Raw genomic sequence first — 18,583 nt, forward strand, 5'->3', positions numbered from 1 at the left:
GACTGAGCCACCCAGGCGCCCCTAAATGTTCCCACTTTTAAAAGTTCATATCCTTTGATTCATCCCATCCTACTCTACTTTGAAGACCTATATGATATCATATTTATCCAGACATTTTTTATAATAGCAAAAAAATGGGTAACACCCTAAATCTCTAACTGATGAAATGGTTAAATAAACTCATGGATTTTTAAAGTGGTCATAGAAAGTGATGTTTATGTTGTGTTTATAGAAAAAAACTCATTATAGAATACTAATGGAAAGAAAAAGAAGAAAATCATTTATACTTACAATATGAATGCATTATTAAAAAATGTAGACATCTTTTTAGGGTTGAAGATTTTAATGTTTTAAATTGAGTTGATATAGAGAAACAAAGGCTTGACTGGATGAGGCATTTTGATTTATTTATTTATTTATTTTTTACCTCACCAGAGGGGAAAGGCAAACCTACCAAAGTAATTGGCTATTTAAAAATGGCTCTCAAACTTAATTTGATCTAAATAAAAACTGAGAGCCATCTTTTTCTCTTAAAATTTGCATTTTACATGCCCCGTGAAGATATCATCACGGAGATACCAAGGGAATATCAAACTTGCAAGTGGAGTCATCACTAGCAGACGACTAGAGACAGCTGTATAACAATTTCTAAAGCTGTTTACCAAAGTCTAATGTAGAAGGATGTGGCTGTCATTCCCTTGGAAAACAGAAAGGAAGGAGAAATATGGTAAAGGAGGAAATCAGCTGTTGGACCAAAGGAGGAGTTATATATTTAAAAAATTCCAATCGTTGAAGACACAGTTGCTCTATCACACAAAATTCTGAGGTCTGTTCAGTGTCTACTTCTGTTGGATTAACATTTTGCTCAGCACTATTTTGGGAAAGAATTTCTACAGAGCTGGCATGTCCAGCCCCCAGTGTTTCCTCTCACTGACTTATCAACAGGTGTTGAAAAGCCTATGGCAGAAATATCACAGACCCAGTAAACTCAACTTAATTTCGTACCTGTATCTCTGATTTTGTTGGAATGTTTTATTTCTGGAGGATAAAGAAGTAAATAAATTATTGTTGATGTGATTACTCTTCTATATGTATACATATGAATTTATCAATACCATACATTTATTTATGATTTGTAAATTTAATATTGGGGGTATGATCACACAATTCAAATCTGAACACATTTAGTAGAGAATGCACTCTCTTTGTAATGAAATATGCTAGCATTATGATTTTAAGAAAGCATGTAACAATCTGGACTTTAAAAATATTTGTTACATCTGGAAAAATAATATTGAGATTCTTTACAAAGCCATGTCAGGTAAGCTTCAGAAACAACAATCAGATCATTATCAGAGAAAAAGTAAAAGGCAAAACAATGTAGTATTAAATTGCTATACTCTTGACAAGTAATTTTCAGGAGTTTAAACATAAGACAGAATTATATGTGACCTAATGAATGAAGGAAGGATCATCCTCCCTGCTTCTCCATTTAGCAGCCTAATTTAGCATATTCTTAAACCTGAAAAGAATGAATGGCTTCTTACAGTGGATTACCACAGCCTAATGCTGTGGACCTCATGAAGGCCCTCATACCCAATAGTCAATGGTGTTAAAATTACTGGCTCCATCCAAACAGCAGCCACTAAATAATTTGGCATTGTAGAAATTGTTAATATGTTCTCATCAGTGCCCATTTCAACAGCCTCTTAGACATTATACACCTCTACTAGGCTACCCATGGGGTACCTCAGCAGTCTTTCCATTGCACACAGTCTTTGAAGGCAAGGTCTTATCTATGTCCAGTTATGGGGAAATTAATTAATTCACTTGAAATGCTCATTCAGGACATGCAAATACCAACAAAGTGGCTTACAAAAAAGGGGATGGGCCATTGCTCCACACGTAGTGCAAGGTCCTGCCACTCAGATGAAATTCCTGAAAATTATGTGGTGAACTGTGCCATCTCAGGCAATGTCATGACCCAGCTATCATCCCTCTTAGCACTCAAAATATTAATACAAGTCCAACAACTTTTAGTTCTTTTGGGGTCTGGAGGCAGCATATTCTGCATTTCCTTATTTTTTTTAGTCTCACTGATACTTTAACTTGCAAGTCAGTCCACCTTAAATGGGGTCCCCTCCAACAAAATGTTATGAAATCTGTCTAAACTGAAATCAAGGGGCACCTTCATTAAGTATCCTCAGAGACTCTCTACTGTAGATGCTGTACTGACCTCCTTTTATGACTCCCAGAGTTTCTGGACCACCTATAATGTCCATAAGTTTCCAATGGACTTCTGATACACAATACTGCCCTTCTTCAATTCTGTGCTATACACTATTAGCGTGACATTTACTGGCCACATGCTGGGATCTCCTGGAAATAGAGACTTTTATAGACCCTGAACATATGACCTTGTGTACTCAATTGCCCATTATACTTTGGGTCATGGATGCCATACCTCACAAACCTGGATTGGCAACCAAGCCCTCCTTGCTATAGCATGGAGTCACATGTGGGCTCTCTGGCATATCCTACTTGGACAGGTCCTCATTATCTCCTTTTCTTAGTCTCTTGCCAGGAGCCACTGTGTTGGAGGAGGTCACCCCTCTCCCAGACATTTTGGCTACGTGAGGAACAAAACTGAGTGAACAAAATTGGGAATTTGTAGGTTTTATAGATGGAATCACCACCACTCTATGTGATGGAGCTCAGTGGGATGCTGTTGCTTTCCCATCTCTTAACCGAGTTTCTCTGATAAAAGAAGAGACCCAAGGGTCAGCAAAATTGGCCAGACTTTAGACAGTCATCTCAGCATGGATGCCCAGAGCAATAATTTGGCCCCATCAATACATTTTTACGTATTCTTGGGTGGTGACCTAAGAGTCTCTCCCTTTGATAGAGAACTTTGGAAATCTTTTGCTTCACAGATACCCCAAATATAAATTAACATAACAGGTGTCTCTGCATATATCAGAGCCACAATACAACACCTCTGGAGGACATTCTTTATCCATTTGAGTTCCAGATATTACTGATAGTGACTGAAAATTCATTTCATTTCTTAGAAAACATTGGTGGGCTCTTAAAAAGTGCATTCAATGGAATTTCTACCTTCCCTATATGCCCTTTGCAATTTAATTGGTTTAATTCAGAGGTCCAATGAACTCTTCAAAGAGCTTTTAAGTAACAAAGTAGCAAATGGATTTCCCATTGGGATCCACTGTGGCAGGGATTTATTAAACTAAATTCAAGCCTTCTGGGGACATGCATTGCCTGCATCTGTGTCACACAGATTCTTAGCTGACTTTGTTGGTCATAAAGAGGGCACCTCTAAAATTTATGTTTTTTGGGACACCTGGATGGCTCAGTTGGTTAGGCGTCCGACTCTTGGTTTCAGCTCAGGTCATGATCCCCCAGTTTGTGAGTTCCAGCCCCGCATTGGGCTCTGTGCTGACAGCGTGGAGTCTGCTTGGGATTCTCTCTCTCCGCCCCTCCCCTGCTCTCTTTCTCTCAAAATAAATAAATAAACTTAAAAAAAAATGAAAATTATGTTTTCAATGATCGCCTCTCCATTTGGCTCCCTCCCTCCTGGTCAAGTGTCTACTTTGTTTCCTAGGGAACAGGTCTTCAATCGTCACCAAGGCTTAAAACGATGCCAAAGCATTGTATTGTAAGTCCTAAATTTCCATGTGCTGCTGTAGGGGAGGAAAAATTCTCCTCTACCCTCTTTGGGTCTCTGGCTGGGCCTATGAATTAAACTGATGTAAGACAAATTAACAAGAGGAAATCATATAAATCTTGTTGAATTTTTATATGTACATGGGAACCTAAACAAGAGAATAAAGACCCGAAGAAGGGACCAGAGCAGGAAGCTTTTATACCTTTTAGAAAAATGAACAATAAATATGTGAAGAATTGACAAGATAAAGGTATTTGGGCTATGGGTAGTAAATGGCAAAAAAGTAACAAAGTTACTGGGGATCATATGTGGAGAGAAGGGTTCCTTACTTAGCCAGTTCCTTTCTCAGCCAGAACAACCGCATTTACCTAACAGTTTCACTTCCTTGTCAGCCAGCAAAAGTAATTAAACAAGTAATCCTGTCTTCCCAAGGGCACCAGGGGTCTCCCCACTTCTGGTTGTTACAAAGTCTGCCTCCCACAGTCCCACCTTGTTTATTTTGCTCCTCAGTTCAAGCCCTATATATATATATATATATATATATATATATATATATATAGCCTTACATGGTGTGCAGGGCTGTGAGTATACATAACTAATAAATTGTGGTTAACCACATCTATCCAGTGTTAGATGTCATGTGTTTGCCCATCCCCATAACTCTAGGGCAAGTGAAAGGAAGCATATCAGAGTTGGAGAGTTCTCAAAGGAAAGGGAATACTACTAGGTAGATTTAATCCAAAAGCAATGAAGAAATGTTGGAAGTGGTTTTTAAAAAAAACATTTTTTTTTACATTTATTTACTTTTTGAGAGACATAGAGCACAAGTTGGGGAGGGGCAGAGAGAGAAGGAGACACAGAATCCGACGCAGGCTCTAGGCTCTGAGCTGTCAGCACAGAGCCTGACGTGGGGTTCAAACTCACAAACTGTGAGATCATGATCTGAGCTGAAGTCGGACGCCCAACCGACTGAGCCACCCAGGCGCCCCTGGAAGTGTTTTTTTAACAGGGACTTGATGTGCTTGGTTTTACATGCTAATAAATAACCCTGGTGGCAGGTTAGAAAATGGAGTGGAGGGACACACTGGAGTCTGGAAGGGAATACGCTGTTCCAGTTAGCCAGATGAGGAATGGTGTTGTTTGCTCTAGCCTTTGGAAAATGAGAGAGAGAGAGGAGATTCTGTAAGTATCATGAGTTCCAGTTCACTAAGGTTTTAAGGGAGGTGAAGTTGAAACGATTCCCAGGCTTTTCACCTGAACAGTTGTTAGGTGATAATCCATCCATTTTGATAGTCAAGGTAGGAAGAGAATAGATTTGAAGAATATTGTAAGCCAAGAGAAAAGAAGCTCTTTGGAAAAGAGAGATGGGTTAGATATCTGTCAAGCATTTGAGAGAGAGAGAGAGAGAGAGAGAGAGAGAGAAGTAAATGGATCATGGACTAAACAAGCACAAGCATTGTTTAGATTTCTCAATGATTAGATCATCATCCGTGATCTTTGACAGTGCAGGTTCAGAGCACATCTGGCCTAAAAGGGCCAGAGGATTTGGAAGAGGGGGAAGAAGTGTTGTAGACAATGAATGGACCCATCAGGTTATTCTGCATAATTCCACAACTCAAAATCCTTAATTCTGCAAAGTACCTTTTGCCAGAGAAGTTAACATGTTCACGGGTCGCAGGATTTAGAATACTGATTTCTTGACAGGAGGAAGGAGAGGATTATCATTATTAGAGATGTTAGAGAGATATGAATATAATAGAACTTTAGGCCAGTCATGTGTCAAGTTCCAAATTTTTAAGTTTCCTTCCTCAGTTTCGTCATCACAAATTTGTAAATAAGTGAATGAATGAATGGGTGCCTGATGGATGTGAGCAATGTCCAGTCTCTCCATCCCTTTTTCTTTAACAACTTGACTCTTCAATTTATGACAAGAAAATATGTCACGCACTGCTCTCTCTGTTCTCTGTGGGACAGTGTCTGCTCATCTGTTCTTTACCTGCCTTGCAGACAAAGCAGCTGTGGCTCTCCATTGTTGCTAATATTACCCAAATCCACTGTCACCTCCACTTGCCTCTTCCTAGAATTCGAGTATATTTGCACATGAATCTAAGCACATTAAGAGACTAGAAGGAAAGAGAGGCTAGGGTTAAAACCCAAATTGATAATAGTTTCTGCCTCGAAGGGCAGACATTTAGTGAAAACAAGAAGGCAGAAGTAAAAAGCGAGCGGGCGGGCTTTCAATTTGATTTTTTAACGGTGTTTCTTGGCTCCACATATAGTTTGCACAGAGCAGTCATCATTATCTTCTCCTACTAGAACTCCACGTTCAGGTGTTCCTTCTCACAGTTTTTGTTTTTGAATCAAAGGGGAGCAGCAAGACCCACGGTGGAACTTCAGATTCCACAGTGTTCTACTTGATCTATTTCTAAACTCTGCCCCTCCTTGATTTTTATCTCCCATCTGTCCCAGATCTCTCGGCCTCACTCCCCTCTGTTTCCTGTCCGAATTCCGAAGCCCAGGTTACCGTTTCTGCTATGTCTTAAGGTCCCCACTGAAGGCAAGGATGTTCAGAAACCCGTCGGACCTATTTCGTGATAAAGGAAAACGAAACTCAAACGTGCCTGATGTGAGAAACGAAACCAAAACTTCCTTTCCGGGTACAAAAGACTGGCCGAGGCGGCTCGGCAGGTCAGAAGCCCGGTTCAGGCGCCCCCTCGAGTTGCCACTCAGGGCTCCGCGCTCTGAGCCCCTGTCGGTCGCTTTTTTCCCTGCAGGTGCCCGGCAGCTGCTCCACCGACGCCACAGGTCGGGTGCGGACGCCGGGGTGGAGGTTGGCGGGAGCAGCGGGAGGTGCTCCGGGGAGCGAACCAGGGTGGGGGCGGAGGCGTGCGGAGCGGGCTCCGAGGCGACCGGGGTCACTGCAGGGAGAAACCCGGAGTGGGGATGTCGCTCGCGGTTCCAGCTCTCTGGTGCAGGCGGGAGGTGGCCCGGGAGCGGCTCCGGACGCGCCCCGCTGCGCCCCCCGAAAATGGTGGCGGACGGGTCTCCGGTTGGCGCCGGGAAGCAAGGCGTGGGGAGAGGCAGAGGAAAGGGACGCAGGTGGGGAGCGCGGGGTCTGGAATCCGAAGGAGAGGGGCGAGCGTTCAGGCTTTTAAGGGGACCTCTTCAAAGAAAGAATGCTGGGATCTGGGGCCTTAGGGAAACTAAGGGAGGTCAGATCTGAGCATAACCAATATGACCTAGACATCGGTAGCGGCAGGCAGCTAGCATCCCCACCCCACGCACAATCGGGGCGCAACTACAAACTTGCAGAATCAGAATCTGCATTCGAATAACTTACAGGCGATTTGTACCTACATTTTAGTGGCTTCATGCAATAATCATTTATTTCTTTTTTTTTATATAATCATTTATTTCTTATATAACAGTTAAAAGAATGTAAAAATGGTCAAGGGGCATGTATTTGTTTTCTATTGCTGCATAACAAATTACCGCAAATTTGGGATGTTAAGTCAATAAAAATGTATTATTTTATAAATTTCCGTGAATCAGAAGTCTAGACAGAGAGTAACTGAATGCTTTTACTCAGCATCTCACCAGACTAAAATGAAGGTGCCTACTGGAGCTGCCATCTTGTCCAGGTTCTTTCCAGTTGTTGGAAGAATCCAATTCCTTGCAGGTGTGGGATTGTGAGGTTCCCTGTTTTCTTGTTGGCTGTTGGCTGTGGGTTATTCTCAGCCTTTAGATTCCACCCTCAGCTCCCAGCCAGGTGGTCCTCTCAAAGCATTGTGGCTTATGTCTTAAAAGCTATCAGGAGAACCTGTCTCCTGGAATGTTGGAGTCTTATGTAATGTGACCTAATCATGGGAGAGACTATCCCATTCAGTCTTCCCGTCCTGCCCACACCCAAGGAGAGGATATTATACAGGGCAGTGCACCAGGGTGGCTGGAGTCTTGGAGGGCATCTAGAATTCTGTCCATTGCTGGTCAGCTTTTCTCCAGTGTTTCAGGAAATTGACTCTTTCCATCAAGAGGTTCCATCATTCCCTGGGCCTTATTTTCTGAATTGGGCTGTCTCTAATAATCTATGATTTCTCTTTTTTCCCATCCCTTCTCTTTTTTCTTTTAAAGATTGTTTAAATCAGAACCCAGATAAGGTTTTGGCACTACTGTGATTGGATAATATGTCTTTAGGCTTGTTGTGGTCTCTTTCATCCTCTTGTAATTTGTTAATAAATTGGAGTCCCTTCCCTTCCCTTTCCTTTTTTTTTTTTTTTTTTTTTGGCCTTGTAGAGATTCTAATCTTCCTGGTATCATTTAACAGGTTCTTCTATCTTATAAATGTCTCATTAATTAATTGTTGCTACTAGAGTTTTGATCAAATTCAGGTCAAAATTTTTGGTGGAGTATTTCTTTTTTTTTTTTTTAATGTTTATTTTTGAGAGAGAGAGAGACAGAGAGACAGAGACAGAGAACTAGTGAGGGAGGGGCAGAGAGAGAGGGAGACACAGAGTCCAAAGCAGGCTCCAGGCTCTGAGCTGTCAGCACAGAGCCAGATGTGGAGCTTGAACTCATGAACCAGGAGATCATGACCTGAGCCGAAGTCAGATGCTCAATTGACTGAGGCACCCAGGCTCGTCTTTGCTGGCATATTTCAACAATGATGCACTACTACATGGAAGTAGCTATTTGCCTGTATTTTTGTTGTTCTAGCACCTAAAAATAACAAGATCTATTAATTCATTAGAAGTTGTAATATAAGTATAAATGAAGTTTCCCTATTTATATTTATTTGGCAACACAGTGGTTCAGTACTTATATGAGAAAGGCAATTAAACTTCTTGATTCCAGAAGCCCTTAATTTTTGATATATTATCTTTACATGCTCTTTCTGGGCTTTCTGCTATGAAAAATGAGGAACTTAATATACGCTCTTCTTTTTCCACTATTCATCCCTTTCTGAACTTCCCAATTTGGTTAATTATATTATTTTTATATTATAATGGTTTATCATAGTTTACAGTATTTTTGACTTTATTTTTAAAAATGTTTTATTTATTTTGAGAGAGAGAGAGAGGGAGAGAGAGAGAGCGGGCAAGGGACAGAGAGAGAGGGAGAGAGAGAATTCCAAGCAGGCTTCCTGCTGTTAGTGCAGAGACCCACCAGGGCTCTATCCCATAAACTTGACCAGAGCCAAGATCAAGAGTTGGCCGCTTAAGCGACAGTCACCCAGGTGCCCGTTTATGACTTTAATTTTTGTGATTTGTTTCTGGTTGAGTAAAAAATGGGAAGTCAAGTAAACAAGTCACAAAATTATTTATTATGTTATTTATTGTAGAAGCAATCTATATGGTTGACTTGGAAATGTAGTTATCATTAAGACCGCTGTTTGAAATCGATACTTTTCTAAATTCAGAGTATCATGGATCCTCCTATTTTTCTTTATAGCTTCCTTTAATTTTCCCATCATATGTAGTTATACTGTTTCTTGATTGTCCTTCTGCTTGATATCTACCCACTAATTTTCTGAACTGTCTCTTTAAATAACATTATCATTCAGGCTAGGTTGTTGTTGACTTCTTAAATATCTAGTAATATTGTCTTTCTGCCCTCCTAATGGATTGAATGACTGGGTACGGAATTATAAGTTCAAAATATTTTCCCCTTGGAACTTTGAAAACATTATATTTTCTTTTACCAAAACATCCAATAATGCTCCTCATTTTATTCAGTTCTAACTGTGTGCCAGGTACAATTTTAATCAATTAAAAATTTTTTTTTAATGTTTTTATTTATTCTTGAAGGAGAGAGAGAGAGAGAGAGAGAGAGAGAGAGAGAGAGAGAGAGACAGAGCATGAACAGGGGAGGAGCAGAGAGAGAGGGAGACACAGAATCTGAAGCAGACTCCAGGCTTTTTTTTTTTTTAAGTTTTTAATGTTTTACTTATTTATTTATTTAATAAGAAATTTATTGTCAAATTGGTTTCCACACAACACCCAGTGCTCATCCCAACAGGTGCCCTCCTCAATGCCCATCACCCACTTTCCCCTCCCTCCCACCCCCCTCAACCCTGTTTATTTTTTTAAATATATTTTTTTAATGTTTGTTTATTTCTGAGACAGAAGGAGACAGAGCATGAGGGAGGGGAGTGGGGGAGGGGCAGAGAGAGGGGGACACAGAATCCGAAGCAGGCTCCAGGCTCTGAGCTGTCAGCACAGAGCCCGACGCAGGGCTCTAACTTGGGAACGGCGAGATCATGACCTGAGCTGAAACCGGTTGCTCAACCGACTGAGCCACCCGGGCTCCCCAAACCCTCAGTTTATTCTCAGTTTTTAACAGTCTCCTATGGTTTGCCTCCCTTCCTCTCTTTCTTTTTTCCCCTTCTCCTCCCCCATGGTCTTCTGTTAAGTTTCTCAGGGTCCACATAAGAATGAAACATATAGTATCTGTCTCCCTGTATGACTTATTTCACTTAGCATAACACTGTCCACTTCCATCCATGTTGCTACAAAAGGCCATATTTCATTCTTTCTCATTGCCTAGTAGTATTCCATTGTGTATATAAACCACAACTTCTTTATCTGTTCATCAGTTGATGGATGTTTAGGCTCTTTCCATAATTTGGCTATTGTTGAAAGTGCTGCTGTAAACATTGGGATACAAGTGCCCCTATGCATCATCACTCCTGTATCCCTTGGGTAAATTCCTAGCAGTGCTATTGCTGACTCCGGGCTTTGAGCTGTCAGCACAGAGCCTGTTTGTGGGGCTTGAAGTCACAAGCCATGAGATCACGACCTGAGCTGACGTCAGACGCTTAACTGGCTGAGCCACCCAGGTGCCCCTCTTTGTTTTTTTCTCATGCCTTCTAAGGAATTTCCTGGTTTTCCGATCTGTAACTTGAGATTTCATCATGTCCATTTTATTGCTTTGCATGTGACTTTTTTCCTGAAAGTATAAATTTTTTTTGAGGGTTTACTTTTGTTTTTTCTGTAGCAGCCTGTTATTATTGTATTAGATAATATTGTGATTATTGAGAATGCTATTTCAAACTTTTTAAAGGACTATTCTGGCCTTGAATCATGTTTATTCATCCAGCTTCTTCTGAATACCACCCCCCCATGTCTAATAATTCAGATTTTTAAATATACATTTATTCAGTGGTTCTTGTGGTGGGTAGCAGGCTTTATTTTCCCTACCATGACTCTCCCTTAAATGAGAGAGAACTGGGCATAGTGATACAAATTCTGTGTACATTTTGTGTAAGGTTGGCATGAGTTCAGGATGAAGTTTAATAGGAAAAGTTTCCTATATGATATATGAGAGGAGGTAGGCAGGCAAGCTATGGAACCCCTTAATTATCAAATTGAGAAGGGTTTTATTCTCCCACCATGGCTTTTGTTGAAAAGTTGTAGTGTCCAATAGGCACACATATCTCATTAGTAATTGTTGTTATTTAATTTAAAAATGATGTTATTTCTTTCTGTTTATGTGTATTTTATTTTCAAATGATTATGTTAGAACTTATTAATTTGTTTGAAGCTAACTCCTTAATAAATAAACTGTTAGGTATTTATTTTGTCCTAGGAGTACCATAAGAAAAATTCTTGAGACATTAAGAACATCCGGGAACCTATGAATTACCTTATTTCATTCAATCTAACCCTAACTTTTCTGGATCTATCCCTTCTATAAGATACTTGGTGTTAATATTCTCCCGTTTACTCAGTTCTCATGGAATCATCTTTTATATTTGAACTTGGTACAATTTGGAGAACTGAAGTAAAACAGTATGGCTAATGTGCAGTTAGTAAGGTTGGGAATTGTATGAATTGGATGGCAGAGAGTTTTGGGGAAATTCTCTAAAATTCTTCCCTGGGCAAAAGCCCCTTATAATGTGAGCTATAGCCACTTTTCCTATTTCATTTCCAATCAAATCATTCTGTTTTATGCCATGTGGAACAACCTGTGGAATCAAACTTGTCATGTGGTTTCACACCTCTGTGCATTAAACCAGTATTGTTTTGCTCTTTGAGATGTGATCCTCTGTATCTCTTAACCTTCTCTAAGATGCTTCCATAATTCTTTCTCATATTTTAAATGTGTCCTCAAAACCTCAGAACACAAGAGCCTGACTACTCCAGTTGATTGAAGAACTCTTTTAATTCTCTAATGGCTTTCTGTACCATTTCTGCTAGGTCACTAAGCACATTACACTTTTTGATTTAATTCTCTTTAAACCCTTACCAGATTGTGAGGGGAGAGGACCATGTTTTATGCATATTTGCATATGTGGCAGCAAGTGCAATGCTTGGTAAGGAGTAGATGCTCTTTAGGTCTGATAAAAGGGGGAATAACTAGGTAAGCGAGAGACCATACTTTTGCCTGTCTCTATTAAGTGTTTCTTAAACGTTCCATTCCAGCCACAGTAATTTCTTTTTTCTTCAAGTTTACTCATTTTTTTGCAGTCATGAACCTCCATGCATTGTTATTTTAATATTTATTATGTTTATTTATTTTTGAGAGACAGAGGGAGACAGAGCACGAGTGGGGGAGGGGCAGAGAGAGAGGGAGACACAGAATCCAAAGCAGGCTCCAGGCTGTGAGCTGTCAGCACAGAGCCCGACGCAGGGCTCTAACTTGGGAACGGCGAGATCATGGCCTGAGCCGAAGCTGGACACTCAACCGACTAAGCCACCCAGGCGTCCCTAATATTTAATATCAATGTGTGCCTCATCATTATATGTTCTTTAATGTCATATAATATGAATATCTATCTATCTATCTATCCATCCATCTAATCTATCTATTATCTGTCTATCATCTATCTATCAAGTTCCACTGCCCTAACACACTATATGGCATATTTGAAGAATGTCTCAATATTTGTTTTTTGTAACAGAATGCTCAAGGGCATTTTCTTCTGCCTCTTTGACAGTTCTTTCTCAATTACCTTTGCAGACTTTTCCTCTTCTCTGTTGGCATTTATTAAATATTAGTGATCTGCAAAACTGTATTTTCAGTCCTTTCTTCTTCTTTCATGATACTGTGTCTGTCTGTCCAAGCAAGTTCCTCTACCTCAGTGGCCTTATTTACAATAAGGCCTCTTTGTAGGCCTTTAGACCTACATATTTAATTTGACCTCTAGCCCTACATATTTAATTACTCACGTGACATGTCCTACAGTCTTGAACTCAAGTCAAACTCAGAGTGACCACAAATGAACTCATGATCCTTCCCTGAAATGTAGACTTGTTCCAAGGTTTCCTGCCCAGGGAATGGCCTCGTCCTCCATCCTGTTGCATCAGGTAGAATCTTAAAATCATCCTTGACAACCTTCACTCTTCCCTCTTCTCCATCCGTATCAGATCCATTACAAAATTATGTTAAACTAACCTTTCAAATATTTAATATCCATAGGGGCCCCAAACTACCATCCAACTGTATTACATCAAACTACTCTCATTACCCTTCTAAACTGTGGTTTTCTCTCTGCTTTACTAACAGGAACTTTGATCCCATCTTATCTATTCTCTCTACTGCAGCCAGAGTAATCTTTCAAAATGTAAAGCCGCTCATAGCACTACGTGCTTAAAGTCCGTCAGTGGATTTTAGGATGAAAACATGCCCTCAAAGGCTCTGCCTGCTCTTATATTTCTGTAACCCTCTAGTACAGCTAACTCTTTCCTCACTCTCTCCATTCCAACCTCGTTGACTTCTGTTCTGGATCTAGAACCACCCACGCTCATTCATGACACAAGACTTTTGTACATGGTATTTTCTGGTATTTTTTGTACACGGTCTTTTCTGCCTGGAATGCTACTCCCCCCATCCCTGTATTTAATTAAATTTTGTTTCATCCTTCAGAAATCAACTCAAGCATTACTTAATTAGGATGCTTCCTCTATCCTCTTTGTCACAGTTTAAATTTTCCATTGTCCATATGATTATCTGATTAATATTTGTCTTTCCTGATGGATTTTAAGCTCCATGAGAACTAACAGCATGTTGCTCTTTGTTCATATATTCCCATTGCCTGATGTTTTGCTTAACACACAGTAGTCATTTAATACTATTTGTTGATGGAATAAATGAATTTCTAATTTTTCTTCTTTCTTTGTAGGTCTGTCATTTTCATTAATAACTGCCACTTAGAGGTACCAAAGTAAAGGAAATTTGCTATATTTAATATTTTCCAGTTCAGGTTCGAGGTCCAGAGAGCGGCAAGAATGGGTAATTTTCAATTTAAAATATTTATAAATTACAAAATAATGATTCTTTAAACTACATGGATTTAATAGAATTAACATAACTTTATTGTTATTTCTTCTTTTTCAAATAATAAGTAAATAATTTATTTTTTAGGTTTAGAAGAACACATGATGTTTTTAGAAAAAATGTCACAGTTAATTATGAGTGCATTGCCAAAAGCCAAGTGAGTATTGTAATAAAGATTTCACTCTGTGGAGTTTAAGACACAAAACAAATGAACATAGGGGAAAGGAGAGAAAAATAAGATAAAAAGAGACAGGGAGGCAAAGAACAAGAGATTCTTAAATACAGAGAACAAACTGAGGGTTGCTGGTGGGGGAATGGGCTAAATGGAGGGATTAAGGCATTAATGGGCATTAAGGAGGGCACTTTTAGGAGCACCAGGTGTCCTATGTGAGAGATGAATCACAGGGTTCTACTTCTGAAACCAGTACTACACTGTATGTTAACTAACTTGAATTTAAATAAATAAATTAAAAAAGAGGTGTACATTTGGATACCATATTTCCTGTATATCTATTTGACATGAAAGTAATGTGTATCTATCTCAGTATATATATTATAGTATATTATATATACAATTATATATGCACATGCATATATAAATACATATATGATTGTTTAACATAGAACTTTGAGAGCTGTTTGATAGTGAATGGAAACAGTTTTGTCTTGCATTATTTGTACACAGCTATCAATGAACCTATTGTTTTATAAAGAAATAGTATTGATTAAACAGGAAGGAAATTTAACACAGGTCTATATACAGAATAGAGGTGTTAAATTCCCGATTCCAATCCAGATTCTGCCATGTGGTTTTACATAATTTGCTCTGTCTCTTTGAGCCTCTTTTTCTATGTCTATAGAATGGGAATGATCCCACCTTCTTCCTATGAGGGATAGTCATACATATGGATATATTTGAAAAGTCTTAGCGTAGAGATGGACATAAAATAATTCCTTGGCAAATTCACCTACTGATGATAGTGATAATGGGAGAATAATGACAATGCTATTGTCTTTTGGGGGCCTTATTTAATCAATATGTAATTTTTGTTTTAACTGTTTTCATTTTAGACATTCCAGTTTATTCAATGATTTTGTTGAATCTGAATTTTTTCTGATTGATGGCGATTCATTACTTGCTACATGCATATGTGAGAAATCATTAAAGCAGGGGCAGCAGCTCCACTTCTTTTATGTAATTGAATGCTATCTTATGGATCTTATCAGTAAAGGAGGACAATTTGCCATAGTTTTCTTCAAGGTAACATGTGATTTAAGACCTAAACCTAAAATTCCTTACTATTTTATATTTTTTTCTTATTAACATGTTAAATACATCTATAAGAATTCATAGTTTAAAGGAAAGAACAGAAAAAATACCCATAGTCCCCGTATTCAGAAGTTACCACATTTAAGGTTATATTTTATTTGCAACCATTAAACTTTATATAAAGACACACACGCTCATGAAGGAGGATGAGCAGTCTCTACAGAAACTCAGTTGGATTCAACTTTTCCAACTCGGAGAAGCGCTTCTGTTTTCAGAACTCTGTAGTCAGTTTCTTTGAGCCTGGAAAAATGTCAAACTCATTGATACTACTTCATTTATTCTTTGTTCCATAGTAAATACCTCTGAGGGAAGGTATTTGGTCTTCCTTTTTTGATTATGAATATAATTAACAAAATATTAACAGTATCAAATACAGAGGTATAACCACTACCACCCTTTCGTTATCCTATCCCTGAAGGTAACCAAGTTATTACCCTTAAGGGTTTTGGAATGTGTCTGTTCAGTCATTTTGCAGTCAACACTATTGTTAGATTTTTAAACATTGCTGACTTCTTGCAAGCGATGTTTTGAATACAGAGCCGGTATTCTAACCTAATGTTTCCAGTCCAGTTTACTGCACTAATTTTGATCTGTTGAGAAAAACCTCTGCTGCTTCAGGACAATCACACAAAATTGGGATCGTCCTCTCCAAGTGGTTCACCTCAGCTTCCTGTTCTGGATAATTTATATCTGCCATTTGCTTTTGCATATTTTTTCTCTCCTTTTTCTTTTTGAAGTGAAATTGGAGAGGAAAAGAATTAGACTACGAAGGGAAAGTATGATAAACCCTGAGCATTATGTGCTTGCTTAATGGGGATGCCTGTATTTAAATCCAAACTGTGATTTATGGCATGTATTTGTGAAATGACAGTCAAGGTCTGACTATAACGCAGAACTAAACTGTATCGGAACCTTTTCTTCTAATGACTTTAATGATACGTGTAAACCAACTAAATGGTAATTTCAAAAAAAATATACTTTATCCCATTCTTACAGGATGCTGAGTATGCATATTTCAGCTTCCCTGAACTTCTTCCTTTGAGAACTGCTTTCATTCTTCATCTTCAGCATAATACCACCATTGATGTTCAAACAGAATTTTCTGGATGCTTATCACAAGGATGGAAAAGTTTCTTAGAAGACAGTTACCCATATTACCTGATGGTTGCAGATGAAGGCCTGAACCATCTGCAAACGCACCTTTTCAACTTTTTAATTATTCAGTCTTGGTCAATCAAGGTCAATGTTGTGCTTTCCTCAGGGCAAACATCCAATATTCTTCGACTTTATGCGTACCTTATGCCAAGCACGTACATGAACCAAACTTTTTTCAAAGAGGTAATTGATATCTAAATATAAATTTCTTCTAGACTTTTACAGAATTTTCCAAGTTACTTGACTTTTATTTCTACCACTTCTATGGAAATTATCATAGGTTTCACAGAGAGGTATAGAAAATTAACAATAATGATAATACAAATGCAATCATATGTTCAGAACTTGTAATAACAACGATTGGTACTTCTCATGAGTCATTTTTTAAATCTTGTCAACAGCCCTTTAGTTAGGTGTAAGTATCATCTGTGTTTTGCAGATGAGGAAATAGATACTTGAGTAAGTAATTTGCTCATTATCAATAGTAAATGAATAATAAAGCGTGGATTGAAAAGGAGCAGTCTGACTTTAGCCCTTATGTGCGTAACTACTGTTTGGTATACTGCCTCCAAGTTAATGAAGGTCAGAAATGCACTCATTTGGAGGTAAAAACTCATGCCTCTGTTGCTAAGACATACTGGTGAAATACTTGTTAATACGGTAGTTTTAATGAGAAAACAATGGAGAAGGGTGATGAGGATGGGAAATAAGCAAAATGCTTATTTCATAATATTAAGGCATTAATAGAATTTTCAGAGTATTTAGATTTTAATCCTTTGCTTGATCTTGTTATTTTGCTGCATTGGTATATTTGACAATTACTACATTGAAATTTGGGGAGTTAAAAATACTAATTTTATAAATGAATCTAGTTTCTGGTTAATTTTCACTACTTATAGTAAATCCTCATATGGAGATATTAATTCTATATTTCATCAAAATAATTTGTGAGTCAATTAACATTTTTTACTCTTTGACAATACTGTCATACTCCTTCTGGTATTTGGAAACATCCAGATGGTTGTCATGAAATCTGATAAGATAGTTTGTTTTGCTATAGTTAGAATCCCAGTCATTAAACTATTTCCAACTCTAGTTGCCTGCTGTGGGTAGGATCAGCCCTGGAGTTGATTTTTATATTGGGAAGAGGAACTGTAATCAATTGATCTCATTTCATTCTGTGAAAACAGTTTCTGAATCTGAGCTTGAAGAGTGCTCTACAAACATCCTTCCCAGTCCATCCTTAAGAAGATTTTTTTAAAGGTCCCTGGCTGGATCAGCAGTTGGGTGACTGACTTCAGTTCAGGTCATGATCTCAAAACTCATGAGTTTGAGCCCTGCCAAGCTCTGTGCTGATAGCTCAGAGCCTGGAGCCTACTTCGGATTCTGTGTCTCCTTCTCTCTGTCCCTCCCCTGCTCGCACTCTGTCTCTCTCTCAAAAATAAATAAACATTAAAAAAATTGAAAAAGAAGATTTTTTTTAAATTTTAGGTTTTATTTCTAGTATAATAATATGTTTCCTAGGTTAATGAGTACTCATTTTAAAGAGGTTGTTTCACTTATCTATTTGAGGACTATATGAAATGCAAATAAAAATTCAGTGTAATAAGTGATGAATCACTGAATTCTGAAGCCAGTATTACACTGTATATTAACTAACTAAAATATAAATAATAAAAACAGTATATGATGATAATGGCTGGATGATAGGTACCTGAGGGGAGATTATGCTATTGCTTATTTACATGTATGTTTGAAATTTTTCGCAATAAAATATAATGTATTAAATGGGCGCACTTTTTTTTTTTTGAGATGTTGGAAATGTTCTAAAATTAGATTATGGTGATGGTTACACAACTCTGTAACTTTACCAAAAGCCATTGAATTGTCCCCTTTACGTGAATTTTATGTTATGCTAATTATACTTTTTACAAAGTTTTTTAAAAAATAAAATGCACTAAGTTCCCAGACAAAAATTAATTCAGCAAAGACAACATAGTGCTGCTTGACAGGCTTTAAAAGTATTGTTGATGATCTGTAATTACATTAGTGTAATTTTTTTAACTTGGAAATATATTTTCACAATTATATCTTCAATATATGATTTTCTGTAGTTGGAAAGTGATTAGGTATTTTAT

At 38.3% G+C, this 18,583-nt stretch overlaps 1 protein-coding gene across 7 annotated transcripts in view; it reads left to right on the forward strand.

Annotated features, from left to right (window-relative positions):
- The first annotated feature begins 6,321 nt into the window (after positions 1-6,321).
- Positions 6,322-18,583, forward strand: part of DDX60 (DExD/H-box helicase 60) — a 106,968-nt gene continuing 94,706 nt past the window's right edge. For 2 of the 7 annotated variants that reach the window (XM_045055701.1, XM_045055702.1), the window contains exons 1-5: positions 6,322-6,490; positions 13,806-13,915; positions 14,048-14,117; positions 15,032-15,221; positions 16,287-16,628. In XM_045055701.1, coding sequence (XP_044911636.1) covers positions 13,912-13,915; positions 14,048-14,117; positions 15,032-15,221; positions 16,287-16,628 — 606 coding nt within the window. In that variant the 5' untranslated portion in view covers positions 6,322-6,490; positions 13,806-13,911. Of the gene's footprint in view, positions 6,491-6,646; positions 6,785-12,868; positions 12,991-13,805; positions 13,916-14,047; positions 14,118-15,031; positions 15,222-16,286; positions 16,629-18,583 lie in introns of those variants that run through there. The other 5 variants (XM_019828730.3, XM_019828733.3, XM_006930786.5 and 2 more) reach the window with 4 other exon arrangements.

The sequence above is a fragment of the Felis catus genome, chromosome B1 (genome assembly GCF_018350175.1).
Source record: "Felis catus isolate Fca126 chromosome B1, F.catus_Fca126_mat1.0, whole genome shotgun sequence".
Taxonomy (NCBI): Eukaryota; Metazoa; Chordata; class Mammalia; order Carnivora; family Felidae; genus Felis; species Felis catus.